The sequence below is a fragment of the Petaurus breviceps genome, unplaced genomic scaffold, assembly GCF_028583685.1.
Source record: "Petaurus breviceps papuanus isolate PSGF00001 unplaced genomic scaffold, PetGlider_PUasm1.0 164, whole genome shotgun sequence".
NCBI lineage: Eukaryota > Metazoa > Chordata > Mammalia > Diprotodontia > Petauridae > Petaurus > Petaurus breviceps.
Genome location: NW_027185735.1, coordinates 5,369,614 through 5,395,543, shown reverse-complemented (window position 1 = coordinate 5,395,543; position 25,930 = coordinate 5,369,614). Strand labels below are relative to the sequence as shown.

The 25,930-nt window shown below is 38.5% G+C and overlaps 1 protein-coding gene across 1 annotated transcript in view; it reads left to right on the top strand.

Moving 5' to 3' along the window:
- Positions 1-23,618, top strand: part of LOC138156805 (uncharacterized) — a 53,018-nt gene extending 29,400 nt beyond the window's left edge. Inside the window, exons 6-8 of the mRNA XM_069082251.1 lie at positions 5,279-5,385; positions 21,186-21,276; positions 23,010-23,618. Coding sequence (XP_068938352.1) covers positions 5,279-5,385; positions 21,186-21,276; positions 23,010-23,126 — 315 coding nt within the window. The 3' untranslated portion in view covers positions 23,127-23,618. The remainder of the gene's footprint in view (positions 1-5,278; positions 5,386-21,185; positions 21,277-23,009) is intronic.
- The last annotated feature ends 2,312 nt before the right edge of the window (positions 23,619-25,930 follow it).

Genomic DNA, 25,930 nt, shown 5'->3' with positions numbered 1-25,930 from the left:
CTCATTTGGGATATGAGGTGGTTGGAACAGATGACATTTAAGGTCCCTTCCAGCTCTAAATCTTTCTGCAATCCATGGTACCTATCATACCAAATAGAAGCAGCTTGGTGTAGAGGATAGAGAGCTGACCTTAAGAGTCAGGAAGATCTGGACTCAAATTCTACCGCTAATATATACCAACTGTATATAATCCAACTAAAAATTGCAAAGCCGTTATTTATCTACAGTGGTAACGGTGTCTTCTCATCAGGGAGTTCCCCATAGCAATAGCATCATAGTAAAAAAAAAGTGAAACTAGATGTGAAAGTATTTTTAATTTGTTAACCAAATTTCCACCTGTATTTTTTTCTTCTCCAATTTTTATTAGAATATATTACATATAATATTAATTATTTTAAAATTTTAATAATATTAATATATTGGAATGAATATATATATATATATATATATTCCCTTCTGCATAATTTTCCCCTTAGCCATCTATAGCTGTCAGCCTGTGTGAACCTCTGCAGGCTTGGTCAGAGCTGTTTTTAAAATGTGAATTGTGCTAATTAAATGTTGTGATTTAGGATGGCAATGGCTTCTTTTCACTTTGATAGTAAAATGTACACATGAACACATAAAAAGGAGAGGTATTTTGTATGTAAATATGACAGTTGGTTACTACTTAAAAAGGACTATTTCTATGGAAAGTAATAGGGGACTGTTTAAAAAATAGAGAAATAGATAAGTGGAACAAATTAGACAAGAAGTTCTGGAAGCAAATGAATATACTACCTCATTTTGTGATAAACTCAGGAGTACAAGCTACAGAGAGAAGGACTTTGTGTTCTGTAAGAGCTGATGGGAAAACTGGAATGCAGTTTGGCAGAAAATTTTAGACAGATTCCAGTAGGTAAAGGTGAGGAGAGAGTATATTCCTGGTATGAGAGACAATCAGGACCAAGTCATAGAAACAGGAAATGGGGTATAGTGACTAGTATGGAGCAGCTAGGTGGCCTGGAATCCGGAAGGCCCCAATTCAAATCTGGCAGTAGGAACTTAACTGTGTGACCCTGGGAGCAAATCACTTAACTTCTATTTGCCTTAGTTTCCTCAACTGTAAAACGAGGATAGTAATAACACCTGCCTCCCAGGTAGTTGTGAGGATCAGATGAGAAAATAATTATAAAGCACTTAGTGCCATGCCTGGTGTGTATTACGTACTGTATAAATGTTACCTGCTGCTGCTGCTGCTTCTACTAATACTAGACTGTAAAAATCTATGAAAGAGAGTAAAGTGAGTAAGATAACTGTAAAAGTAAGAAGAGATCATGTTGTTAAAAGTTTTAATTGCCAAGCAGAATTTTTATTTGATTCTAGAGGTTATAGAGAGCCATTGGAATTCAGTGAAGAGAAGGTGACATGCTTAGACCTGCACTTGAGGAAGAATTATTTGGCAGCTATGTGGAGGAAGGATTAGAGTGGGGAAAGAGTTGAGGCAGGGCAATCCATGCCAGGAGGTCCAGGTGAAAGGTAATAAGAACTTGAGCTAGCATGGAGAGAAGATGAAAGCAAGAGATATTGTAGAAATAAAAATAATAAAATTTGGAAACTAATTGGTTTTGTGGAGTATGCGATAATAAGGAGTGGAGGAGGTAAATCAAATTACTAAGCCTGGATGACTGAGAAAATAGGGGGGGTTCTCAGCAATAATAGGGGAGTTTGGAAGAGGTATGGGCTTCAGGGAAAAGGTGGTGGGTTCTATTTTGGTCATGTTAAATTTTAGGTGACTATTGGTAACCCTATTTGAAATAGTTTGAAATTAGATAGTTGATGGTAAAGGACTAGAGCACAGAAAACAGACTAGGACTAGGTATGTAGACATAGAAGTCATCGATATAGAAATAATAATTGAACATATGGAAAGTGGATCAAAGATGGATCAAGTATCCCAGGGGAGAATGTAGACACACAGTGTCACATGCTACAGAAAAGTATAGAAAGATTAGCATTTAGAAGATGCCATTAGGGTAAGATGGTAGAGCGTAAAACAGTCTGAATCCCATAAAAATAGCTCTTACAAATGGGGCCTAGAAATGTACCAGCCTAGAAAAAAAAAGGAAAACGTCTCCTCTAGATTCTTTGCCAGATCAGGAATCCAGCAAGGGACCCTAAAAGTCCCGAGACCCAGGGATAGTCAAACCAGAGAAGATAGAGAGTAGAGCAGATGAGGCAGTCCTTAGCCAGACCTGGTCCATTGCCTAAGCAGCCTTTCCCTGAAACACATGTTTGGTTGTAGGAGCTCACCCAAAAACAGCCTTAGAACTCTCTGGATAGGTCCAGCATCAAAACTATGAGCTAGAACCCAGCCTAAGCAAAATCCAGCCAAAGCATTCCCTTAACCCTTTGATGGAATTCTAGTGAGTGAGAAGTTCCTGAGCCTGATAGTTTGTGGGAAAGACCCCAGACAAACCCTGTAGTAAGACTTGGTCCTCCAGTCCAGTGGCAAGAGGGGTCCCAGCAGTGGAGCAGTAGGTTCCTTGAAGGAAAGGCCTGGTCTGACTCACTATACTCAAGACCAGAACAGATTCTGCTCACACAATTTAGTTATGAAGCTTAGCCTAGTTACTAAGGATAAGATAAGCAAACCCAAGAAAATTCCTTAGTTTGAAAGATGCCCAGGGGTAAATCCCAAGGAAAATAGCAACATTACAACTACCCCAGGTAAACCTCTGTCTGCCTCAGTTTCTTCTAATGTCAAATGGAGATAATAATAGCACCTGTCTCTCAGGTTTAAATGAGATAGTATTTGTAAAACATTTAGCACAGTGTCTGTTATATAGTACATGTTTAATAAATGTTTATTTCTTTCTGTAAGGAAATAAGCCTTAAAAGCCTTCTTAAAACTAACACCTTTTAAAGAGGTTAAAATGATAGATGCTCTGTGGTTGGTTTTGTTCTGTATTAACGGTCTCAGGATAAAACAAATGGGAAGGATGTGGGATTATATATACTGGGAGAGAAAGGATGGAGACACAGAAGGATGTTACTGTTGCATTATTGAGGTGCATTAGATAAAGGGTTTTAAAGTCATGGAGAAAGGACTAGGGGGAATAGGTATCCCATGAACCTTATTTGCATCTAAATTGAAAAAAGAAAATTGAACAAATTTGTATCCATAGATTTCAGTATAGAAATGTATTAAACTCAGGGAAATAGGAGGAATTAAAGAAGGCTAAGAGGAAGAATAGGGTAGGTAAGGCTATCGTCTCAAACTCAAACGTTGGAGTGAGGAACATGAAGGGTTGACTAAAGGAAGAATAAAAACCTGGTTTCAGGGATGAAGTAAGGGGAAAGAGAAGGGCTACTGCTGAGATGTTTCAGGTAAATTCCCTCTCTTTCACAACCTTCCTATTTGTAAAGAGATGGGTAGGAACAAAGGAAATTAAAATTACAAGAGTACAAGATAGAGGAAATATACAGTAATCATAACTGTGAATAAACTAGGTAATGAACTTAACTATAAAATGAAAAAGATAAAGTAGATCTTAAAACAGTTCATTAAAATATTGTTAATAATAATAATAGTAGATAAATATAGGTGGCATGTAATACAGCATTTTAAGGTTTGTAAAGTACTTTATACATGTTATTTTATTTGAATCAACAACCCAGGGGAGGTAGGTACTTGTTATTATCCCCATTTCATATGGAAGGAAATTGAGGCAGAAAGAAATTAACCTCTGTGACTTGCCCAGGGTCACAGAGCTAGTAAGTGTCTAAAGCCAAATTTGAACTCGTTTTCCTCACTCCAAGTCCATTGCCACCTTGAAAAAGAGATTCAAATAAACTTAAAATGTGGTGCTTCAATTGCCCCCAAAAAAGTAGGAGTAGCAATCATTATTTCAGTTAAGGTTGCAGTAAAGATATATAAGAAGTAAATAGTAAAATTACATTGTGCTCAGAGACATTGTGGATAATATCAGTACTTAACATATGTACCTAATAACATTTAAATATTTAAAAGAAAAATAAATCAAATTAGAATTAGGAATAGTAAAACTGTAATAGTGGGAGGGACCTTAATTTATCCCCTTTCAGATGTAGACAACTCTTCTTAAAGAGAAACAAGAAAGAAGTTAAGGACCTGAATAGAATTGTAGAAAAATTAGGGATAACAGTAACCAAATTGGAATAGAAAGGACATATATTAAGTGCTTAATGAATGCTTTTTCATTCATTCAAGCTTGGAAAGGACATGATTAAAAATGACAAAGTAGGGGTGGCTAGGTGGCACAGTGAACAGAGCACCGGCTCTGGAGTCAGGAGGACCTAAGTTCAAATCCAGACACTTAACACTTACTAGCCATGTGACCTTGCGCAAGTTATTTAACCCCAATTGCCCTGCCCTCCCCCCTCCAAAAAGCAAAAAATTAAAAAAAAAATGGCAAAGTGTATAAATTATTTTCATATCTTGAGAGTGTTGGGGTACTTAATATTTCCATACTTCTCTATCTAACACGGCAACCTGGCACTTTTAGGCACTTAATAAATACTTGTTGATTGATTGATTCTCAGTACTCTCTAGAAGTGCAGATTTCAGTCAATCTGCCCCTCATTTTAGGTATCTCTTGTCCAAACCCTTCCATAAATACTTCACAGGGTGTCCATTCAGTATGATCCTTCCTCTGTTTCTTAACAAAAAGAGGGTACTAAGTGAGCTGTCCATCTGTTGTGCCTTGTCTTTATCCTAATAGGTCCACTTCACTTTCTAGCCATACATCTTTTTGTTGATCTTGTCTGAACCACTTTGTCCCAGTACATTATTGGTAACATGATGCAATTTATTTGTGCTGATCATGTAAGACAGTGCTTCTTTTAAGTGACCCACAATTTTCCTTTTTTTTGTCTGTGAAATTCCATTATGCTTAGCCATTTAACATCTTTGAAAGAATAGGTCAATAGATCTGTGATCTCATTAATATGGATACTTTATCCAGTGATGCAAATTGCAACCCAACCATGCCTGCCCATCCTATGGGACTGTTTGATATATATATATCATACTTCTGCCCAGAGGAGCCATGGTGGAGGTCTTCTAGATCTTTTTCATTAGTGTGCTATACTAGTGTAGAATGCAGGCCATCTGTTAAACCTCCCGCTTGTGATGTGAGTAACCTCTCTTTTATTTCCAAGCATAGATTCCTTTACTGTCCTGCACATTTCGTCTTTTGTAGTGTGTTGAATGAATATTGTTAATAAAAGTCATAATACATGAACTCATTCTGATCTTCAGGTGCATCATGCAAATATATGTACTCAAGCCTCACTCCTTCAAAATGCTGATGTTGTTATAATGAACAATGTCTTTGAATATTTTCTTGACAGATCAGAACAGGCCAGGTATGTTATATATTTTAAAAAATCAGTTTTTTCTCAGTTTACAAAATATCTACATTCTACATTCCTCTTGGCCCATTATTTTTTTTTAAAGATAGTTTGAATTGTGAATGTCTATATTAATAGAATAATGTGATGTAAAAACATAAAAATATACTTTACCTATATACAACTTTTAATATGTTACATCTAAAATACACTAAATTAAGTGTATTTGAAAGAGATAATGTGGTTTAGTGATATGAGTGTATTATTTTGATTTCTAAGAATGGGCTGGTTCCTAGTGTGATCTCACCCTCACCTTTCTATGTCTGTCTCCTCTCTCTCTCTCTCTCTCACTCACTCACACTTTCTCTCTCTCTATATATGTAATGCTATCTTACATATATAATATATCATATATGTATATATATAAATAACTTTGTCAAATACATAAGAATACAAGTCATTCTCGGTTGATAAATGGTCAGAGCATATGAACAGGCAAGTTTTATTTTTTGTTTGTTTTTTTATTTTTTGAAGGGGGTAGGCAGGGCAGTTGGCATTAAGTGACTTGCCCAAGGTCACACGGCTAGTAAGTGTTAAGTGTCTGAGGTCAGATATGAACTCAGGTCCTCCTGACTCCAGGGCCAGTGCTCTGGTCACTATGCCACCTAGCCTCCCCAACAGGCAGTTTTCTGAAAAAATGCTTTAAATCTTTATTGATTAGTGATATGCAAATTAAAACAATCTTCTATTATCATTTTCTGTCTATTTGATTGGTTAAAATGATTGAAAAGGAAAACATCAAATGTTAGAGGAAATATAGAAAAATTGGGACACTAATTGACTGTTGGTGGAACTGTGAATTGATCCAACCATTTTGGAAAGCAATCTGGAATTATGCCCAAGGAGTTATTAAACTGCCTATACCCTTTGACCACTACTAGGTCTGTTTCCAAAGATGATTTAGGGATAAAGGAAAAGAACCTACATGTTCTAAATTATTTATAATAGCTCTTTGTAGTAGCAAACAACTGGAAATTGTAGGTGTGCCCATCATTTGGGGAATGAATGAACAAGTTGTGATATATGATCAGGATGGAATACTACTGTGTTATAGAAAGTGATGAGCTCAATGATCTTAGAAAAAACGTGGATCGACTTACATGAAATAATAGAGTGAAACAAACAGAGCCAAGAGAATGTTGTATACAATAACAGCAATATAGTTTTAAGAACAACTTTGAATAAATAAGGCTTTTTGACTATGATAAATACCCAAATTAGCTACAGAGGACCTATGAAGGAAGACACTATCTGCATCCAGAGAAAAAGTATGTACAGAATGATTTTACATATTTACATATTTGGATCTAATGTTTGCTCTCTAATTGGGGGAGAGGGAAGAAAGGGAGAAAAAGCAATATGATAACTTTATTATATATTTAAAAGGAATAGCAAGTTGTACATAATAGATTTGCAGTTCATGTGCAAAAATATGGACATCACAATATTGTTCTATCTTAGAAAGACAAAGATGAACTACATGTAACTTTGGAGTTTGCTAGCTGAGCAATTGAAACAATTTTTTTTTTCTTAAAGCAGTCAGATGCGGTCACAATGGTACCTTTAACTTTGTTCTAAGGTGGAACTCTTTAGTCACTTGTCCCCTGATTTTATATTCAAGGTACTGTGTACTGACTGGCATTTTGGGTTATTGTGTTCTTCCCACACAAATTGACCTTCATTTCTCCATATGTACATCCCATAGAGCTAAGTTAAGGCTGTTATTAATCCATAACCCCACTGAAAATTTTTAACATTTTCTAAATGATTAATTTTAATTTGAATAATGATTTACATATAACAATAATATGTAAATATATCTATAATTTGCATATAATTTGGTAATTTTAATTATTTTTTTCATTATTTTAAACACTTTTAAAAAGAAAAGCACTCAATGGTTAGGCAAAGATGGGAAAGTAGTGTTTTAATCACATACTAAAAAGAGTACAAAGTTAGAAAGGTTTAATTATTGAGTTTTCAGGAATGACTTACAAAGTATGATTAAGTCTTTGCCTTTTTAAACTTAATGATAGATAGCCAAACCATTACATCATTCCTTAAGAGTAAGAAATTACAAGGTTCATGTTGTAATGGAAATTGAAAAAAATCAAGAGTTTTTAGAAGAGACTCACTTTAAATCTTGAATCAATGTTGATGAAATTTATAAGGACTATAGCTGTGTCAGTAAAGATGCCTGGATCGTCTTTTAAATTTCTGTATCATTCTTGTGATTGTAGAAAGTGAAAAAGTATACATGACATAACACAGATCATCTGGCTCTCACTGCAGGAAGGCATTCATTTTACATTCTCCTAGTCAGTTAATTTATTCTAAACCTTTTCATCCCTTCTGAAGCCTCCCATGGCACCTCCTCCCAGCTATAGCCCTCACCTCATACTTGAATGAAAAATTAAGACTGTATGCCAGGATATTCTTCTCCCCTTCCCATCTTATGTCACTCAGACTTCTCCCACTCTCTCCTCCTTTATTCCTGTCTCAGATGAAGAGATGCCCTTTCTTGCCAACACAAACTCTTTTACATGTACTGTCATTACATTCTAACCCTCCTCCAGCAGATTGCCCTTTTTTGTCATCCTCACTCTAATATTGTTTCTTTCTTTCAATTTACTTCTTCCTTTCTGTCTACAAAAATATCCATGTTTCTCCCCCTACCCTTTAAAAAACCCTCACTTTATCTATCGTCTCTGATATCCCTCGTTCTAGATCTCTCTTCCTTTTGTTAGTTAAACCTTCTTGAGAAAGTCATACATGTGGTGCCTCAGATTCCTCTCACTTGTTTTTAAATCTTCAGCAGTCTGGCTTCTGACCTTATAATTCAACTGATACTGCTTTCTACAGAGTCACCAGTAATCTCTTAATTACCAAATCTTTTTTTTTTTTTGTGTGGTTGTTGTTGCCTTTTAGAGGGGGGAAGGCGAGGCAATTGGAGTTAAGTGGCTTGCCCAATGTCACACAGCTGGTAAGTGTTAAGTGTCTGAGGTCAGATTTGAATTCAGGTCCTCTTGATTCCAGGGCTGTTGCTCTATTCACTGTGCCACCTAACTGCCCCATTAATTACCAAATCTAATGGCCTTTTCTCAATTCTTAGCCTTCTTGACTTTTTTGCAACCTGTGACATTATTTATCACCCTTTCTTCTCTTGGTTAATCCTTCTATAGGTTTTGTGATAACATTCTCTTGATTTTTCTACCTATCTAACGTATCCTTCTGTCTCCTTTATTGGATTTCCTTCCGGTTTATTCCCATTAACTGTGGATGTCTGTTGAGATGTAGGGTGTGTTCAGGGAAGACTAGTACCTCTGGTGTGAGGGCTGCTGTACCCTTTTCAGGGCTGCTTTCCACCTTTGGTGTCCACCTGAATCACCCAGCTCTCACCTGTGACTCCAAGAAGCTGTAGCATGCATAGCAACTGCACCCTGGTAAACTGTTTTGGCAGATGGGCTAAATCAGCTTGACGGTAATCAAGGGGTCTCAAACCTGTTGGTGAATTAGGAGAGTATCTACCCCAAGCATATGAAGACTTACCCCCTTGGAATGGGTAGATGAGAACAATTTATTTCAACAGCCATGAAGGAGGATGAAACAAGTGCTATGGAATGCTTAGGGCTTATTTAGACATCAAAGATGCCAAGCTGATCCACTGCATCCCAAACCATCACCAGTCATCCTGACTTTTCTCTTGCCACTGGTCTTTGATGACTCTAGAAAAGAGAGTGAGACTGATGACTTTGGGCATCTCTGAATCACATTAAATCTAATTTATATGCAAGTTGAAAGATATCACCCATGCCATTTTACCATTTTGTACTTCCTCAAAGCCCTGTGGTGACAGGCAAGTGACAGAGCAGCTGGTGACGGTACACTGGGAGCTGTAGTCACAGCCCTGCACACAGGTGTCCCAAGCTATAGGGTCATCATCTCACTGGAAGCAGCAGTGGAATTTGGCAGCCTCCTGGGAGTCTGAGCAACAACCTCTTTGAAGGACTGCACTGCTAATCTCTTGGCATGAGGAAGGAGCTAGAAGAGGTGTCCCAAAAATTATCTGCTTCACCCAACCCTGGTCTGATTACCAGGCAGGGATCCCACCTTGCATTTGAAACACAAAACCACTGGGGGCGACTAGGTGGAGCAGTGAATAGAGCACCGGCCCTAGAGTCAGGAGGACCTAAGTTCAAATCTGGCCTCAGACACTTAACATTAGCCTTGTGACCTTGGGCAAGTCACTTAACCCCAATTGCCCTGCCTGCTCCCCTTCACAAAGCAAAAAGCAAAAAAAAAAAAAAAAAGACAAAAAACCGTACAAAAACTTCTGCAAAGATGATTTCAGTCACCATTGGTACATGGAATGTACACACACTTACAGACAACACAAAATCTAGTAGACCTGAAAGATGAACAGCTCTTGGGAGAAAACTCAGCAGGCATCCATATAACAAACAGCCATGAGTGAAACAAGGCTGGCAAGTGAAGGCCAGCTTTATAAAGTTGGAACTGGAAATACATTTTTCTGGAATGGCTGCATTGAATGGGTGAACACTGTGAAGCTGGTGTATGTTTTGTAATTAAAACTAATCTAGTCAACAAGCTTGTATGGCTACCCAAAAGAGTGAATGACAGATTCGTGACGATGTGATTGCCACTTGCAGGCAAATGCCATGCCACTGTCATCAGTGCATATGATTCCACTATGACAAACCCTGATGAGGTCAAAGAAAAATTTTATGAAGACCTGGAGACTCTTATCATTGGTGTGTTAAAAGAGGACAAGCTTATAATTCTGGGAAATTAATGCTAGAGTAGACTCAGACTACTAGGCATGGCAAGGAGTCCTTGGAAAGAATGGAGTTGGAAACAGCAATAGTCACTTACTACTGAAGACTTGTGCAACTCATGACCTCATCACTAGCACTGTCTTCCATCTACCTAAATGCATTGAAATTTTGTGGATGCATCCTCCCAGCAAACATTGGCACTATATAGACTATGTCATTGTAAGGAGAAGAGACAGGATGTGAGAGTGACAAAAGTGTGATGCAGAATGCTGGACTAATCATTATCCTCTCCTAGCTTGATATTCATATTCTATAAAGCAATATTGACATTCAACAAAAGTGGCAGCCTCAAAGCAAAATGACTTCCAAAAGAATTAATATCAACAGATTAGAGTGCTTCTCTGAGTGGGAACAGTTTGTTGAGCCAACACATAATTGGCAAAAGTGCAATAGAAGAGGAGTGGACAGTTTTCAGAAATTTGGTGAATATCACAGCATTTGCTCATCTGGGTCAGAACTGGCAAACGTCAAGACTGGTTTGATGAAAATAATGAGGAAATTCAGAAGCTGATAAATGGAAAATTAAGAATACAGAGTATACCAACAGGATAGTTCATCCATCTCTAAAAAGACAGCATTTGATTTCATCAAAAGTAAAGTAGTAGGTGGTGCAGTGAATAGAGCACCAGCTCTGGAGTCAGAAGGGCCTGAGTTCAAATCAGACCTCAGACTCTTAATACTTACTAGCTGTGTGACCTTGGGCAAGTCACTTAACCCCAAGTGCCCTGCTCTCCCTGCTCCAAAAAAGCCAAAAAAAAAAAAAGTAAAGTATAAGTGAAGCTTAGAAAGATACAGGATTCTTGGCTCGGTAAGAAGGCAGATGCAATTCAGTTTTATGCTGATAGTAACAATCCAAAGCACCTTTATGATGCCCTGAAGGCTATTTATGGGCCAAAGACCTATGGAGCCACATTGATTGGTGATAAGAATATGATCCTAGAGACGTGGTTTGAGTGCTTCCACAGTGTTCTCACCAGACTGTTATCAAGAAGTGCGGAAACCACTGACCATTTACCTCAGGTTGAAGTCAGTCCCTTCCTAGCTGAAGATCTAAATGAAGAGGAGGTTTTGAATGTCATCAGGCCCCTTTCGTGTGACAAAGCACCTGGTGCTGATTCTGTTCCAGCTGAGATTTACAAGGTGGGGGTGAGCATCGGGGAGGCAGGGCAGCTGCTGCTGGACTGAAGACTGAACTGAGAATTGAGAATATCTGAGAAGAGGAATAGGAATTGAGAACTGAGATAGAATTTCTTGGAGCGAGCCACGTGGAGGCTGGATAAAGTGATTTTAATTTTGAGAATGGAGCTTATGGTGCTGAAGACTTCCGAGGGCCAGCTGGAACTGCAGAAGACAGAAGAAGCATGACTGTGGTGTTGGTACTTTGTCAGTGGCTTTGTTAAGCTTTGTCTTCCCAGGAAGAGAAACTGTGGAGGACTTGAGGTGGACTGGACACTGTGAGCTCCAATATGGAATGGGAACTGGATGAAGAACTGGACAAGGAACTGGGAGCTGCCTGCCTCTTTGAACTCAGGTACAGTTGGAGCTGGAACCATGGAAGCTGAAAGCCAGCCTCAAGTCAAGCTGAAAGAAGACTTTACTTGGATATTGTGTACTAACTGAGAAGATTATGATTTACTGTGACCTAGGGGTGGATGGCCTGTGTATTTTCTACTACCCTTTAAGAGGTTACTGAGTAGTGACTGATAACTGAATAGTGACTGATTTGTAACTTAGTGTGCCCTATGGGTGGAGGACTTTGAGCTTTTGACTTATGATTGAATGATTGAGTTACTGAGTGGTTGATTGATTAAATGATTGTACTTTTTTTCAAAACTGTGTGACCATTTTGGTGAAAATTTTGTGGCCATTTTAGTGATAAGTTGTTGAGTTGTGACATGATGAATGCTGTATTTTGATTTTCTGTGATAAGTTGTTACATTGTGAATGCTGTACCTTGATTTTCTGTGAATGTTTTACTCTGATTTGTTATTGAATAGAGAGTTTACTATACTTTGTAATCAGAACCTTGAAAAGCTGTTCACAGCAGCAGTCCTCTGGAAAGCTGCTTGTGCTTGGCTTTACAACCAGTTATTAGGGAAATGCTTTTTTTTTTCTTATACATTTGAATCAGTTTCTCTTCCTTTCATTTGTATTTTTTCAAATATGTGTCTATTTGCATGTATACATGTATATATTTATGCATGTATATGTGCCTTGATCCTCACTCTGAGTCCATTAGCTCTCTTATCTGGAGGTGGGTAGCTTTTTTCATCATGATTCCTTTGAAAAGTATGGTTGGTTATTGTATTGATTAGAATTACAAAGTTGTTTGTCATTATAGTATGTTATTGTACAAATTACTCTCCTGCTTCTGCTCGTTTCACTTTGCATCAGTTCATACAAATGTAATATATAAGAAAGTTTAACCTAATTTAGTCCCAAGCCTGAGTGTAGCAGAGTAGGGTTCCCTACTTGAGTCGTGTCTGAATCGCTAGAGGAGAAAGTTAATCCAGTTTCATTGTTGGCAATGCCTTTCAGATGCTGACTTGACCCAGTAGAGAATGAGGAAATGGGAAGGGAGAAAAACCTGGGCTTTTCCCAGTTATTGGTTATTTAACAATGATTTCTCTCAGTGTTTACCATGTATCAGGCACTGTACTAAGCACTTCACAGTTAATGTCATTTGAACCTCATAATCTTGTTAGGTAGGTACTGTTGTTATCCCCACTTTACAGAAGAGGAAACTGATGCAAAGAGAGGTTAAGTGACTTGCCCAGAGTCACAGAACTAATAAGTGTTTCAGGTTAGATTTGAACTTGGGTTTCCTGACTCCAGGCCCAGTGTTCTATCCACTGTGCCACCTAGAAGCCTCTATTCAGCCTTCATCTTTCCATCAGAAATGCTTGGAAGTCCTCTATTTCATTAAAGGTTTATTTGTTCCTCCGTAGAATTATACTCAGTGTTTTTGGTTTGATATTCTTGATTGTAAGCCTAGGTCTTTAGCCTTCTGTAATATGATATTCCAAAATCTCTGTTCTTAAAAGAGTGGTGGCTGCTATGATCCTGATTGTGGCTTGCTGGTACGTCAGTTCTTTTTTTCTGACTCTTTACAATAATTTTTCTTTTACCTGGGAGCTCTGGAATTTGACCATATATTCTTGGGAATCTTCATTTTGGTGTTCTGTTTTGTTTTTCAGGAAATTCCTCTAATTTTTACTTTTCCTTCTGATTCTAAGAGATTTGGACAGGATTTGTTGGTTTTTTTTTTTTATGATTTCTTGAGATAAGTTATCTGGGATCTTTTTATAGTCATGTTCAGTTAGTTCAGTAATTTTTAATTATCTCTGCTCATTTTGTTTTCCAGAGCAGTTCTTTTTCCTAGGAAATATCTTACATTTTCTTCTAATTTTTCAGGTTTTTTTTAAACTTTATTTTAGTATTTCTTAACATTCTGTGGAATCATTAGCTTCTATTTTGTCCATCCCAGTTTTCTGAAAGTTATTTTTGGGGATACTGTTTTATGTCTTTCTTCCATAGCTCTCGTTAAAAAAAAAATATTGTTTTTTAAACTATTTTGATCAACAAAAATCTATCTTTTCCCCACCTCCAACCATCAGTTCTCCCTTCAGGCTGAGAACTTGGTGGGGAGGCAGTGGGGGAGGAAAAAAACACACATTAAAAGCTTGTCAAGTAAGAAAAATTTCCACATTGGCCATATCCAAAAGAAAACTGGTTCTATGCTCTCAGTTCTTCACTTCTCTATCAGCTGGCGAATAGCATCTTTTTGTCATTAGTCTTCAGTTGGTGGTTAATACTGGTCAGAACTCCTAATTCAAATTTGTTTATCTTTACCGAGTTCTTGTCTTTGTATAAATTTTTCTCCTGCTTCTTTGCTTCATGCAACATCAGTTCATGTGTCAACCTAGATTTCTCTGAAACCATCCCCTTCATCCTTTCTTATAGCACATTTATATACCATAACTCGTTCAGTCATTTCCTAATCTATGAATCCCCCTTCAAATTTCTCTTCAGATTTTTTTTTGCTACCTCAAAAGGAACTATTTTCATAAATACTTTGGGCTTATTTTTCTTAGAATTCATCCCAACTTAAACTGTTCTCTCTCTAATTCTACCTTCTTCATTCTCTTGTTTCCCTCCTGTTTCTCTGTAGAGTAGAATTTATCCAACAGTGTACATGTGTTTGTGTGTAGTCTTCCCTCCTTTGACCAGTTCAGATGAGAGTGACATTCTTGTCAACCACTCCCCTCCACATACTACTCCTTGTTGTATAGATACCTCTTTGTTGCTTTTCCTTTTTCTCCCACCCCCAGTGTATTCCTCTTGCCTTCCCATTCCTTTTTTTTTTTCTTTTTTTTTGCTTTTTGGAGGGGAGAGGGCAGGGCACTTGGGTAGTGATTTGCTCAAGGTCACATGGCTAGTAAGTGTTAAGTGTCTGAGGCCAGATTGGAATTCAGGTCCTCCTGACTCCAGGGCTGGTGCTCTATTAACTTTGCCACCTAGCTGCCTCTCATTCCATTCTTTTAAGGCTATCAAGGTATAACAACTATTCCCAGGCTGTTTTTCTTAGACTCCCTTTTTGACCCCTGATGATAATAGAGTTCATAAAGAGTAAATCTTCTCTCCATATTAGCATATGATCAATTTATGCTTATTTTTTCATTGTTCCTGATTACTTTTTTATGTTTCTCTTACCTCCTGTTCTTTTTTTTGGAGGGGGAGGGTATGGCAATTGGGATTGAGTGACTTGTCCAAGGTCACACAGCTTGTGTGTGTGTGTGTGTGTGTGTGTGTGTGTGTGTGTGTGTGTGTCTCCTCTGAGGCCGGATCTGAACCCAGGTCCTCCTGACTTCAGGGCCGGTGCTCTAATCTTGTTTCGTCATGATGTTCAGATAATCTAGTGACTAAGAATTACTTCTTCTTGGTCTGTTTTCCAATTCAGTTGTTTTAGTGATGAGATACTTGATATTTTCTTCTTTTTTTTTTTTCATTTTTGCCTTTTAGTGTTTCCTATTGTCTTATGGAATCATTGTTATCTATAGTAGTTTTTTATACTGTAATTCTTTTTTTGTTTGCTTCTAGTTTTTGACTTTGCTTTTGATGTAAGGGTACTGTGAACTTTTGTAGGTAAGTTCTTGGGCAAGTTCTATTACTGCTTTCTTGAGGTATTGAGTGTTGTGTTATGCCAGGTACTTGGACAGCTCAGGCTGGGGATCTGATTACTGACCCCCTGGTCTGGTTCTAAGCAACAATAGATTGTTACTGGACTCTGCCATTGTCACCTGAGAAGTTCTGCTGGTTCAGAGTGAAGGAACTGTAGGCTCATGGCTCACCTTTGGTTTTGTTCTGCCCTGATTATTCCTCTGCAGCATCATACTGGGCTGAGGGTTAGACTCTGTTCTTCCCTGGGTATCTGAGCCTCACTGTACTACTCGTATTTAAACTTATTCTTTTCTCAGTATATACTAGGGCTCAAGACTACCAGGGGATAGGGGCAAGAGGGTATGGATCCCTTCTTCAGTCCTCCCTGTATTTGTTACTTGGAACTAGGTAGTGATAAATCTGCAAGTTCCACCTGTCCCCCTTGTGGTCCGTAGTATGGTTCTGAGTCTGGGTCCTCCTCTTACCCCACTTCACAGCCTCTTCCTGGGCACTGGTGCACCACACATGGCATGCTCTATGTGAGGCCTCGCCCCAGTTTCCACAGAACTCTTTGTTGGACTCCTTATGGCAACCTGGGCTGGAAAAAAATGAATTATCGTGACTTTTCTTGGATTTTCCAACATGATTTGGTTTAGTGCATTTTCTAGGTCCATTTGGAGGAGTTTTTTGGGGGGAAGAAAAGGTAACTAACTGCTTACTGAACTGCTTACTGCTACTCCATTTTGGTCCCTCTTTTTTTTTCCCCCAAGTCATTATCTTCTACTAGTTGCCTGTCTTTAGCTTTCTTGCTGTTCCCTGTAGCTCTTTATAGTGGATTCTGCTTTTTTTTTTTTTTTGGAGGGGGGAAGGTAGGGCAACTTAGGTTAAGCAACTTGCCCAAGGTCACACATCTAGTTTTTTGTGTTAAGTGTCTGAGCCTGGATTTGAACTCAGGTCCCCCTGATGCCAGGGCTGGTGCTCTATTCACTGTGCCACCTAGCCGCCCCTTTATAGTGGAATATGTTACCATTTGCTCATTCTTCCTGTCTACTTCTTGGCTGTCAACTTGATGTTAGAGTTGGGCTCTGCTCCCAGAGCAGATTGGGGAGGGAAGTCTCTGAATTCAACTTTTGTTCCCTTCCGCTTTCCCAGTTGGGAACCTGCAGTCTCTCTGTATTCCCAAGTGATGTGATCAGGGCAAAGTCTGATAACTGCTTTCTTGATCTCAGATTTGCATATTCCTGAACGAGGTTTGTTTCTGTTGGCTTGTCCCTGGTTGGAAGTTTCAGTAGAATGGTGATGGCCTCAGCCCTTATCAGTCATCTGGAAAGCTTAGTCAGTAAGCATTTATTAAAACACTTCCTATGTGGCAGGCACCATGCTAGGCATTGGGGATACAAAAAGAGGCAAAAGGCTATCCCTGCCTTCAGGCTGCTCAAAATCTAATGGGGGAAACAACATAAAAACAAATATATACAGAACAAACGTAAAAAAGAGGTAATTCACAGAGGGAAGGTGCTGGAATTGAGAGGTGTTGTGGAAGGCAGGATTTTAGTTGGGACTTAAAGGAAACCAGGAGTGCCAGTAGTAAACAGAAGAGGGAAGAGCATGTAGACATGGGAGAAAACCAGAGAAAATGCCCAAAACTGAGAGATAGTGTCTTGTTTGTGGAACAGCCAGGGGAGCCACTGTCACCAGGTCACAGAGTACAGATGTAGGAGTAAGGTATGAAAAAGAGTGGAATGGTAGGAGGACAGTGGGTTATGAAGGACTTTGAATGCCAAACACAACATTTTGTATTTGCTCCTGAAGACTATAGGAAGCCACTTTAGTTTGTTGAATAGCAGGCTTACTGGAGGATGGATTAGAGTGGGGAGAGATTTGAGGGAGGCAGGCCCCCCCCCCATGCTGTTGCAGTGGTCTAGTTGTGAGGTGATTAAGGCCTGCACTAGATTGGTGGAAGTTTCAGATGAGAGAAGGGGTCACATTCAAGAGATGTTGCAAAGGTGAAATCAACAGGCCTGGGGGTTGAAAGATAGTGAAGATGACTCCTAAGATTTCAAACCTGGGGAACTAGGAGGATGGTGTTGACCTCTAGCAATAGGGAAAATAGAAGGGAGGGAGGAAGGGTTTAGGGTGAGAAAGGCTGAGTTCTGGTTGGTGAGAGGGAAGGGGATGCCTTCCGCCAGCATTGACAGGAAGGGGCAGGATGAGAGGTGCTCGCTCAGTTACGGCCTGGAGCTGTGCTCCTAGCAGGACAGAGCCCCTCCATCAGCCCATGCCTCTAGTGTCTGGGTATCACCTCCTGCCACTGCCAAAGCTTCTGTTCTTAGCACTTTCTCTCCCCATGGCAAAGGCCCAGGCCAAGAGATACAGAGCCTGTGACCTCCTCATTCAAACGCTGGTTTAACTTTTTTTTTTTTAATTTCAGTTGCCAAGTTGTAATTTTTAATAAACCCAGCAGGCTAGTGTTTGGTTTTGGGAGGGCATGGGAGGGTTTTTTTTTTTTAAGTTGATAATGTTTTTTTTTTTCCTTTTTTGCTATTTTGTTCCCGGAAAGAGAGAAATCATTTCCCTGAAAGGTTTCCTTTCTCCTATTCCTTGGCTCCACCACTCTGATCATCCCTGCAGAGATGCTGTCAGGTCAAGACCAGGCATGCAGAGAGCTGGCCCTCTCTGTTAGGTGGAGAATGTTGGGAGAATGATTTTTCTGAGCAGTGGGAATGGAGCTGGGCTCTAGTCTCCACCCTACCTTCCCCTGGTCCCAGGAGAACTCAGTTGCCCTTTTTTGTCCTACATCCTTGTTTTTGGAACCCTGCTCAGGTGAGCGTTGGGGGGAGGGGGTTGGGGAAAGGGGGAGTGTCCAGATTGATCCCTTTCATTTTTCTTTTTCTTTTTTTTTACTAACTTTTTAGAAAACACTTATCAGACCTTGCCTGCTAAGTCAGGATTGAAAATTTGTTGAGTAGAATTGTCTTAGGTTCAGAAAGGCACCAAGACTCAGCTCTGAGGGAGTGCTCTCTCCCCCCTCTTGTGAATAACTGGCACTTTAACTGGGAATCAACACTGGGAGGGTCCCTAAGAGAGTGGGGGTGCCCTACCTCCCCTCACATTCCTTTCTTTTTTTTCAACAGTTTGGTCTGAGGTCTTAAAAAAAAAAATGATCAAGGGGGAGGAGGGATTTGTGGTATTTCTTCTGTTTTTTTGAGTGTGCAGCTGGGCTCCACACTTACTGGGAAAGCCCAGGGGGTTGTCTGAGATGAGGGGCATGCCAGTTCCTTTGGGAGAGCTCCCTTAAACCTGTCATCCACATCAGCCTATCCCACCTCTACCTCTCTCAATTGGCAGTTTCAACACTGGGTTCCTCTTTCTTTCTTCTCATTCCCTAGTCATCTGGCATAGGTTATTGCTGTTTGCCTAAAAACTGAAGAACGAATGGAGTCAGGGGCGGCTAGGTGGCGCAGTGAGTAAAGCACTGGCCCTGGAGTCAGGAGGACCCTAGTTCGGTTCAAGCCTCAGACACTTAACACCCACCCAGAAATACTAGCTGTGTAACCTTGGGCAAGTTGCTTAACCCCAATTGCCCTCCAAAAGGCAAAAAAAAAAAAAGAATGAATGGAGTCAGGGAAAGAGGTCCCCTTAGACTCCCAGGATTCTAGGACTGGCCATCCAGCTAATGACCCTTCTGGGAGAAGTAAGAGCCCAGGCAGCCGTAGAAGAGAAAACAAAACTACAAAGTTTCAGACCAGAGGAGAATATGAGGGAATTAGGTAGTTAGGGGATAGGAAATTAGACAAAAACTGCACTGGTCCTTTTCAAATTTATACTGAAATAATCCCATTCCTCCCAAACCCCCCCCCCCAAGGGTAGTGTCCTTTATGATACCTGGACGTTGGTGGTTCTAACTAGTGCTGTCAAAGCTTTAGATTCACATTCTATATATAGATTATATTAGAGATATTTTTGGAAAGGGGATAGTTCTATGCAAAACAGTTTGGAAATCTGCGAGAGAGTTTTATCTTTTTTTACTCAGAGATCTAAAAAAGAATTAATAAAGTTCTAGGTCACCTCACCCCACCCTCACTCCCTCTCAATCATGAGTCCCCTCCCATGCGTAACTACCATGGGGAAGGTGTCTAGTTGGGTTTGGGTGATTCTCAGCTTCCTGGGATGGAGTCATTTGCTCCATCTTTTTTTTCCCCCTCCCCTTATGGAATATCATCTCCATCTTTGATTCAACTGATGTTATTTGTATTTCTGTTATCTTGTTCCTATCATAGAAAACTACAGTGTAAGGGGAAATTCAGTCTTTTGTCAAATTGGCATTATGATTTGGGGCCAATTAAAAGTTATGGGTTTTTAAAAGAAAAAGAAAAAGGCTGAGTTCTGTTTTGGGTATGTTGAGTGTAGGATGTGTACTTGGCATCCAGTTTGAGAGTTCTGAAAGGCAGTTGGAGATGTGAGATTAGATGTCATCAGAGAAATTAGAATAGAATAAGTAGTTTGAGAATCATCAGTAGAGAGATGGTAATTAAATCCATGAGAGCTGATAAGATCACCAAAGTGAAGTGGTAGAGGGAAAAGAGAAGAGGACTTAGGACTGAACCCTGAGGGACACCTACAGTTAGAGGGTGTGATCTGGAAGGAGGATCCAGCAAAGGAGAGAAAGGAGGAGTGGTTAGGTAGATGGGAGGAGAACTAGAGAGAATGGTGTGTTAAAAACCTAGAGAGAGAAGAGCATCAAGGAGGAGAGAGTGAACCACTGTGTCAGGCTACAGAGAGGTCAAGGAGAATGAGGATTGAGAAAATACTGTGACTAAGAGATCATCAGTAACGATTTTTGGGTTGTTTTTTTTGCTTTTTGGAGGAGGGAGGCAGGGCAATTGGGGTTAAGTGACTTGCCCAAGGTCACATGGCTAGTAAGTGTTAAGTGTCTGAGGCCGCATTTGAACTCAGTTCCTCCTGACTCCAGGGCCAGTGCTGTATTCACTGTGCCACCTAGCTGCCCCGAGATCATTAGTTGGATATCTACTTGGATCTCCAAGTTGGAGAGAACAGCATTGGAATGATAAGGTCAGAAGCCCAATTTGTAAGGGGTTAAGAAGAGAGTGAGAGAAGAGAAGTGGAGATATCTGTTATAGATGGCCTTTATGAAAAGTTAAGTTACAAAAGTCAGAAAAGCAAAACTCTGACTTTCAGAGTCCTTCATAACTTGCTCCCCCTCCAAACCTTTCAAGTTTTTATTGGCTTTCCCCCATTCCTAGAATGTTCTTCCTTGTCTCTGCTTACTTAAAATTCCACCTTCTACTGGAAGCTTTTCCCAAACCCCCTTTATTCTAGTTCCTTCTCTCTTGATTATTTCCATTCGTTCTGTACATAGCATAAGTCTTTTGCTTGTTATTTTCATTAGACCATGAGCTCTCTGAGAAAAAGGACTATATTTTATTTTGCCTCTATTTGTATCTTTAGCACTTAACACAATGTCTAACGTTGAGAAGATCCTTTAAAAATGTTTATTCACTGTCTTAATGGAAAACAAGCAAATAATACAATAATAAAGCAGATATTTATGTGTTTCTTTTTGAAAGAATAAATTTAATGTCTACAATGAACTTATAAAGTAGTTTAAGTCTTGGGCCCTACATTTTCTGTATTTTTACTTTGTTTTTACTGGTTTTCCAATAATCACTAATCTAATGACCTTTCCATAGAAAAAAAATTTTTTTTATTGTATTTCAGAGCCTGGGAATATATCAGCCATAATGTGAGAAAAAAAGGAACCTTATTAGTAACAGTCCCGAGTCTTAAAGAATCTCTCTCAGATCTACAGGTTTGTCAACATTTTGGTTTTTTAAATCCTAATTGCTCATTTTTTACATAATAATTATTTCACAATTCTATTTACATTCAGTCTGAACATGGTGACACATCAGTATAACCTTGTGGTTAAAGCATTGCCTTGAGGTTGGTATGAATCCCAACCTTAGCATAAACTTCACCTAGATTTTTAGGCTTTCAGTGATAGAATTTGAAGTTGATAGCGGTAGTGAATGATATTAAAAATTTAGAATGTCTACAAATCATAATTTTGCATAGTATCATAGAAGGTACAGGATTATATTACATTAAAAGCAGACTGGATCCCTGAATTCTACTTTTAAGTCTTTCATAAACCACTTAATTTCTTTCTGCCTCCCTTGTACTATGTATAAAACAAGAAGACTATTTAACAATAGGTTCAAACCATAATAATGATATATTGTTCAATTAATATTTATGAAGGTTTGAGATCCTCAGATGAAAGGCACTCTTGCACCCTAATGCAAAGAACTATCATAATTTGCTTTAGCAATATCTTCCACCATATATATGCGCTGCCAATTTTTAATACCTAATTTTTACATTGAAATGAAAACACTGAAGCCATATTGACTATTTGAATTCTTATGTAATTTTATAATTTATAATCTCTTTATGCTATATGGTCCATACTTATTATTTATTCAAAATTATTTGGTAGCAGTGTGGTATAGGGTAGAGGTGTCAAATTAAAGTAACAAAACCAGAACTAGATAAAAATGTATTTAGGAAGTGTTTAACAAAACAAATAAAAATTATAATGTTCATATGTGGTTTTCTAAGTCACAGTGTGGCCCACAGGGATCTCTTCTATTTGAGTTTGACACCTCTGGGTATTGGATAGAGCTGACTGATGACCCTGGGCAAATCACTTAACATCTCAGTGCCTCAGAAAACTCTTTAAGACTATAGATTTCAGAGAAGATAAAGATCTTCAGTGGTGAAGAGAGTTCCTTAATGTGAGCTCCCTATGCAAATGAAATGAAATTGTCAGGTTAAAATAAAAAGTCATTTAGTAGTACTATCACTTAGTGAAATAATGACTTCCATCAGAATTCCATAAACCTGTGTGATCATGTAACATCTCACCCCCCATCCACCAGTTAGAAACTGTACACAGTTCTATTTCTTTGCTAGGTAAATAGTTTATTTCAAAAAGAATGTTTTTAGTCCCTATTATATAGAAGGCACTGGGCTATAAGGTGTCACTACAAGGACAAAAAAACCACCAAAATAATTCCTGCACTCAAGGAGCTTACATTCTATAAAGGGTATACAATATATACACAAATAAGTAACAAAAAAATATTTTCAAGTCTGAGAATGCTAATAACTTGGGTACTAGGGAAAGTCCTCCTAGGGGCAGATGGCTCCTAAACTGTCACACATCATATATATTTAAGCCATTCAAATTCAGTTTCATGCCCTTGGGTTTTTTGGTTTTATATTCTAGGTGTTTTTTCTTTGTTCTTATCTCATGATAGTTCTAAAAACAGTTATTTTAATTTAAGCTCATTTCTAACAAATACTTTAATCAAGGCAAATATATAATTCAAAATATTAATTTATGTAAAATCTTATTCTAATTTACAATGTCATCTGTTGTTCTTAATTTCTGTTATAAGTTCTTAAAATTCCTAGGAACAAGATTTTTTACCCCTCATTTTTTTATTTATACAGCTTTGTTCTTGTTATTTTTTTCAGGTGGCTATACCTCTAAACCAGTGGGTTGAAGAAATACAGTTGAACTATGATGTATATACAGACAAAGACATCGATAGAGAATCGCTTGAACAGATTCACTTGTATAGGATCCTTTAGAATTAAGATTAACTTACTGTTTTATTTTTTAATATGTGACACTTTAATTAAATTATTTATTTCTAGTTTGGCTTCCTTTAACCTGATTAAAATATATGCAGTCTCTTTAGCAGCTAATTCTATAGACAAAGTTAAAATTTGAGAAAATGGCCATTCTAAAGTCAAATTCTGCAATTTTGTATCATAGAACATAATTTTGTAACAAGAACATAACAGGATATCCCAAAAGTCTTAGTGCATGTTAAGTTTACTTAAGCTCCAGCATCCCTTATTAAAGCTTTAACTGCATTAAGACTGCATTAATGATTGCATTATTTTGAAATATCCTGTAGAGTTTCTATTAAATTTTAATTTAAAAAAACCTTTCTAAACAATGCACCTCATATAGGTAAATCCCAATCGATGTTATTATGAACCCTGTGAAATTGTTACCTTCAGATTTTTCAAATTCATACTACATATTTGTTTTGGATTAAAGAATCAGTGACCTTATTTTATATAATTATAATTTTGAATAGGATTCGTTCTCACTAATCAGCACCTAGTTTTTGTAATGTTTCTTGAACTGGTATTACATCATTGTGTGAATCATGACACATGAAATCAAGAAAGAGTTCTGTGGTCTTTGAGGTAAAAAAAATACCCAAGGGGCGGCCAGGTAGCACAGTGAGTAAGAGCACCGGCTGCAGTGTTGAGAAGACCTGGAGATCGAATCCTGGGCTCAGACACTTAGCACCCACCCAGAAACACCTGGCCGTGTAACCTTGAGCAAGTTACTTAACCCCAATTGCTTAGGGGCGGCCAGGTGCCTCAGCGAGTAAGAGCACCGGCTCCAGTGTTGGGATGACCTGGATCAAATCCGGGCTCAGATACTCAGCACCACACCCAGAAATAACTGGCCGTGTAACCTGGAGCAAGTTACTTGACCCCAGTTGCTTAAAAAAAAAATACCCAAAACCATAACCGTTTATGAAACATGTAGGGGTATGGTAGAGGCTGGACTTATGATGTTTAACAGTGCTGGGAACTCCTAGTGAGGAAACTCTACCATTGGAGACCAAAAAATATTCAGCAACTTATTATTCAGCGTCAGTGATTGGACCACACAGCTGTCAGTGTCAGGACTTAAAGACCCCCCTCTCTACATGATTGTATACTCATAAAATACTTCATTTAAATTACTTAAAAGGAGTTTAGATAATTAGCTATACTTTGGAACTTACTGGGCTTCTGAAGTTACTTCTTAAATGAGAGAGAATCATTTAGTTTCTGAAAATAAAAGCTCAGAGAAAAAAAGATTGAAATTAGGTAAAGCATTTAGAATCTAGAACTGGATGCTAATTGGAAGTACTTCCTCTTGCTGGGCCCTAAACTATTATTTTAGCATTAGTGACAGAAAAGCCATAGTAGGTTATTGTTGGAAAGGATCTAAGGGGTCATCTTGTACACTCTTCTCCCCCTCCCCCCCCTTTTTTTTTAACTGATAAGGAAACTGAGACCTGGAAAGTTTAAGTAATTTGTCTAAAGTCATAGTAAATAGCAGAGTCAGAATCTGAACCAAAGTCCTCTGATACCAAGTCTTAACACTCTCCACTGTACTACACTGTCCTCATTAATGACCAAAAATAGAAGTTTGAACAGGGCAGAAGGAAGGACTATCAGTTGTCAGCATGAAAAAAAGAAATTAAGGCTAAGGAGACTGCATATTTCTTGGAGTGGTAGGAAAAAAAACAACATTTTGATTAAGAGGAGGGAAGATGATGTGTCCTGCTCTTTGCTATAACTTCTAATTTCTAGGGAAATCTTTTGCCTCTCAGAAACACTAGTGTTTACTTGGCCACCACCATTAAAGCAGTGGTAGTGGGATGAACTTGAGATTTCCAGTCTAAGTAGAACAGCAGCTACGGGTATCACTAAGACCTATCAACCAGATGGTCACGCTAGAGAAAGAGTTATTTTACTAGCTTATCTGATAAGTCATTGTTCTGAAACTATTTACAGTGGACTGTAGCTTGTAGAAGCAATGTTTGTGACATTTTTAGAAATCCTCAGATATAGGTGGTATCTAAATGTAGCTATGGTGAGTAAAGTTACTGATACAAGGCAGACAATTGAAACCTCAGTACTGTGATGGTAAATGTGCTTTCAGAAAAGAAATCACAGATCTCTCTTGGTAAAGAGAAATGTTTTCAACAATAGGAGAATAGTGGGGATGGTCTAAAATACCGTAAAATATTATGAGTGATAGTTATTATAGTCATCAAAATTTCATGTAAGTACTTAACAAAATATTTGAAGGAGACAGACTCTGCCATCATAAATCTGCACATGGCATTACTAAACTTTTTTTTTGCATGTACTTATATTAGGTTGCAGTCAAATTGGTATCATTTAAAAGATCACTTTCTTGATTTAAAAAGAAGGCATTGTTTAAGAAAACTAATTATGATCTCCATCCCCATTAACCCCACTGAATTCCATTCCTATGTTTATGCCTACCTACTGGACATCTCTTCCTAAATTTCCCACCAGCACTTCAGACTAAGTTAATTAGCATATCCAGGGGTGGCTAGGTGATGCAGTGAATAGAGCACCAGCCCAGGAGTCAGGAGGACCTGAGTTCAAATTTGGTCTCAGACACTCAACACAAAAACTAGCCATGTGACCTTGGGCAAGTCACTTAACCCCAAATTGCCCTACCTTCCCCCCTCAAAAAAAATTAGCATATCCAAAACTGAATTCATTTCTCCTAATTTTCCTGTTTTTAATACCACTATTCTCATTCAAAATCGCTTAACACATTT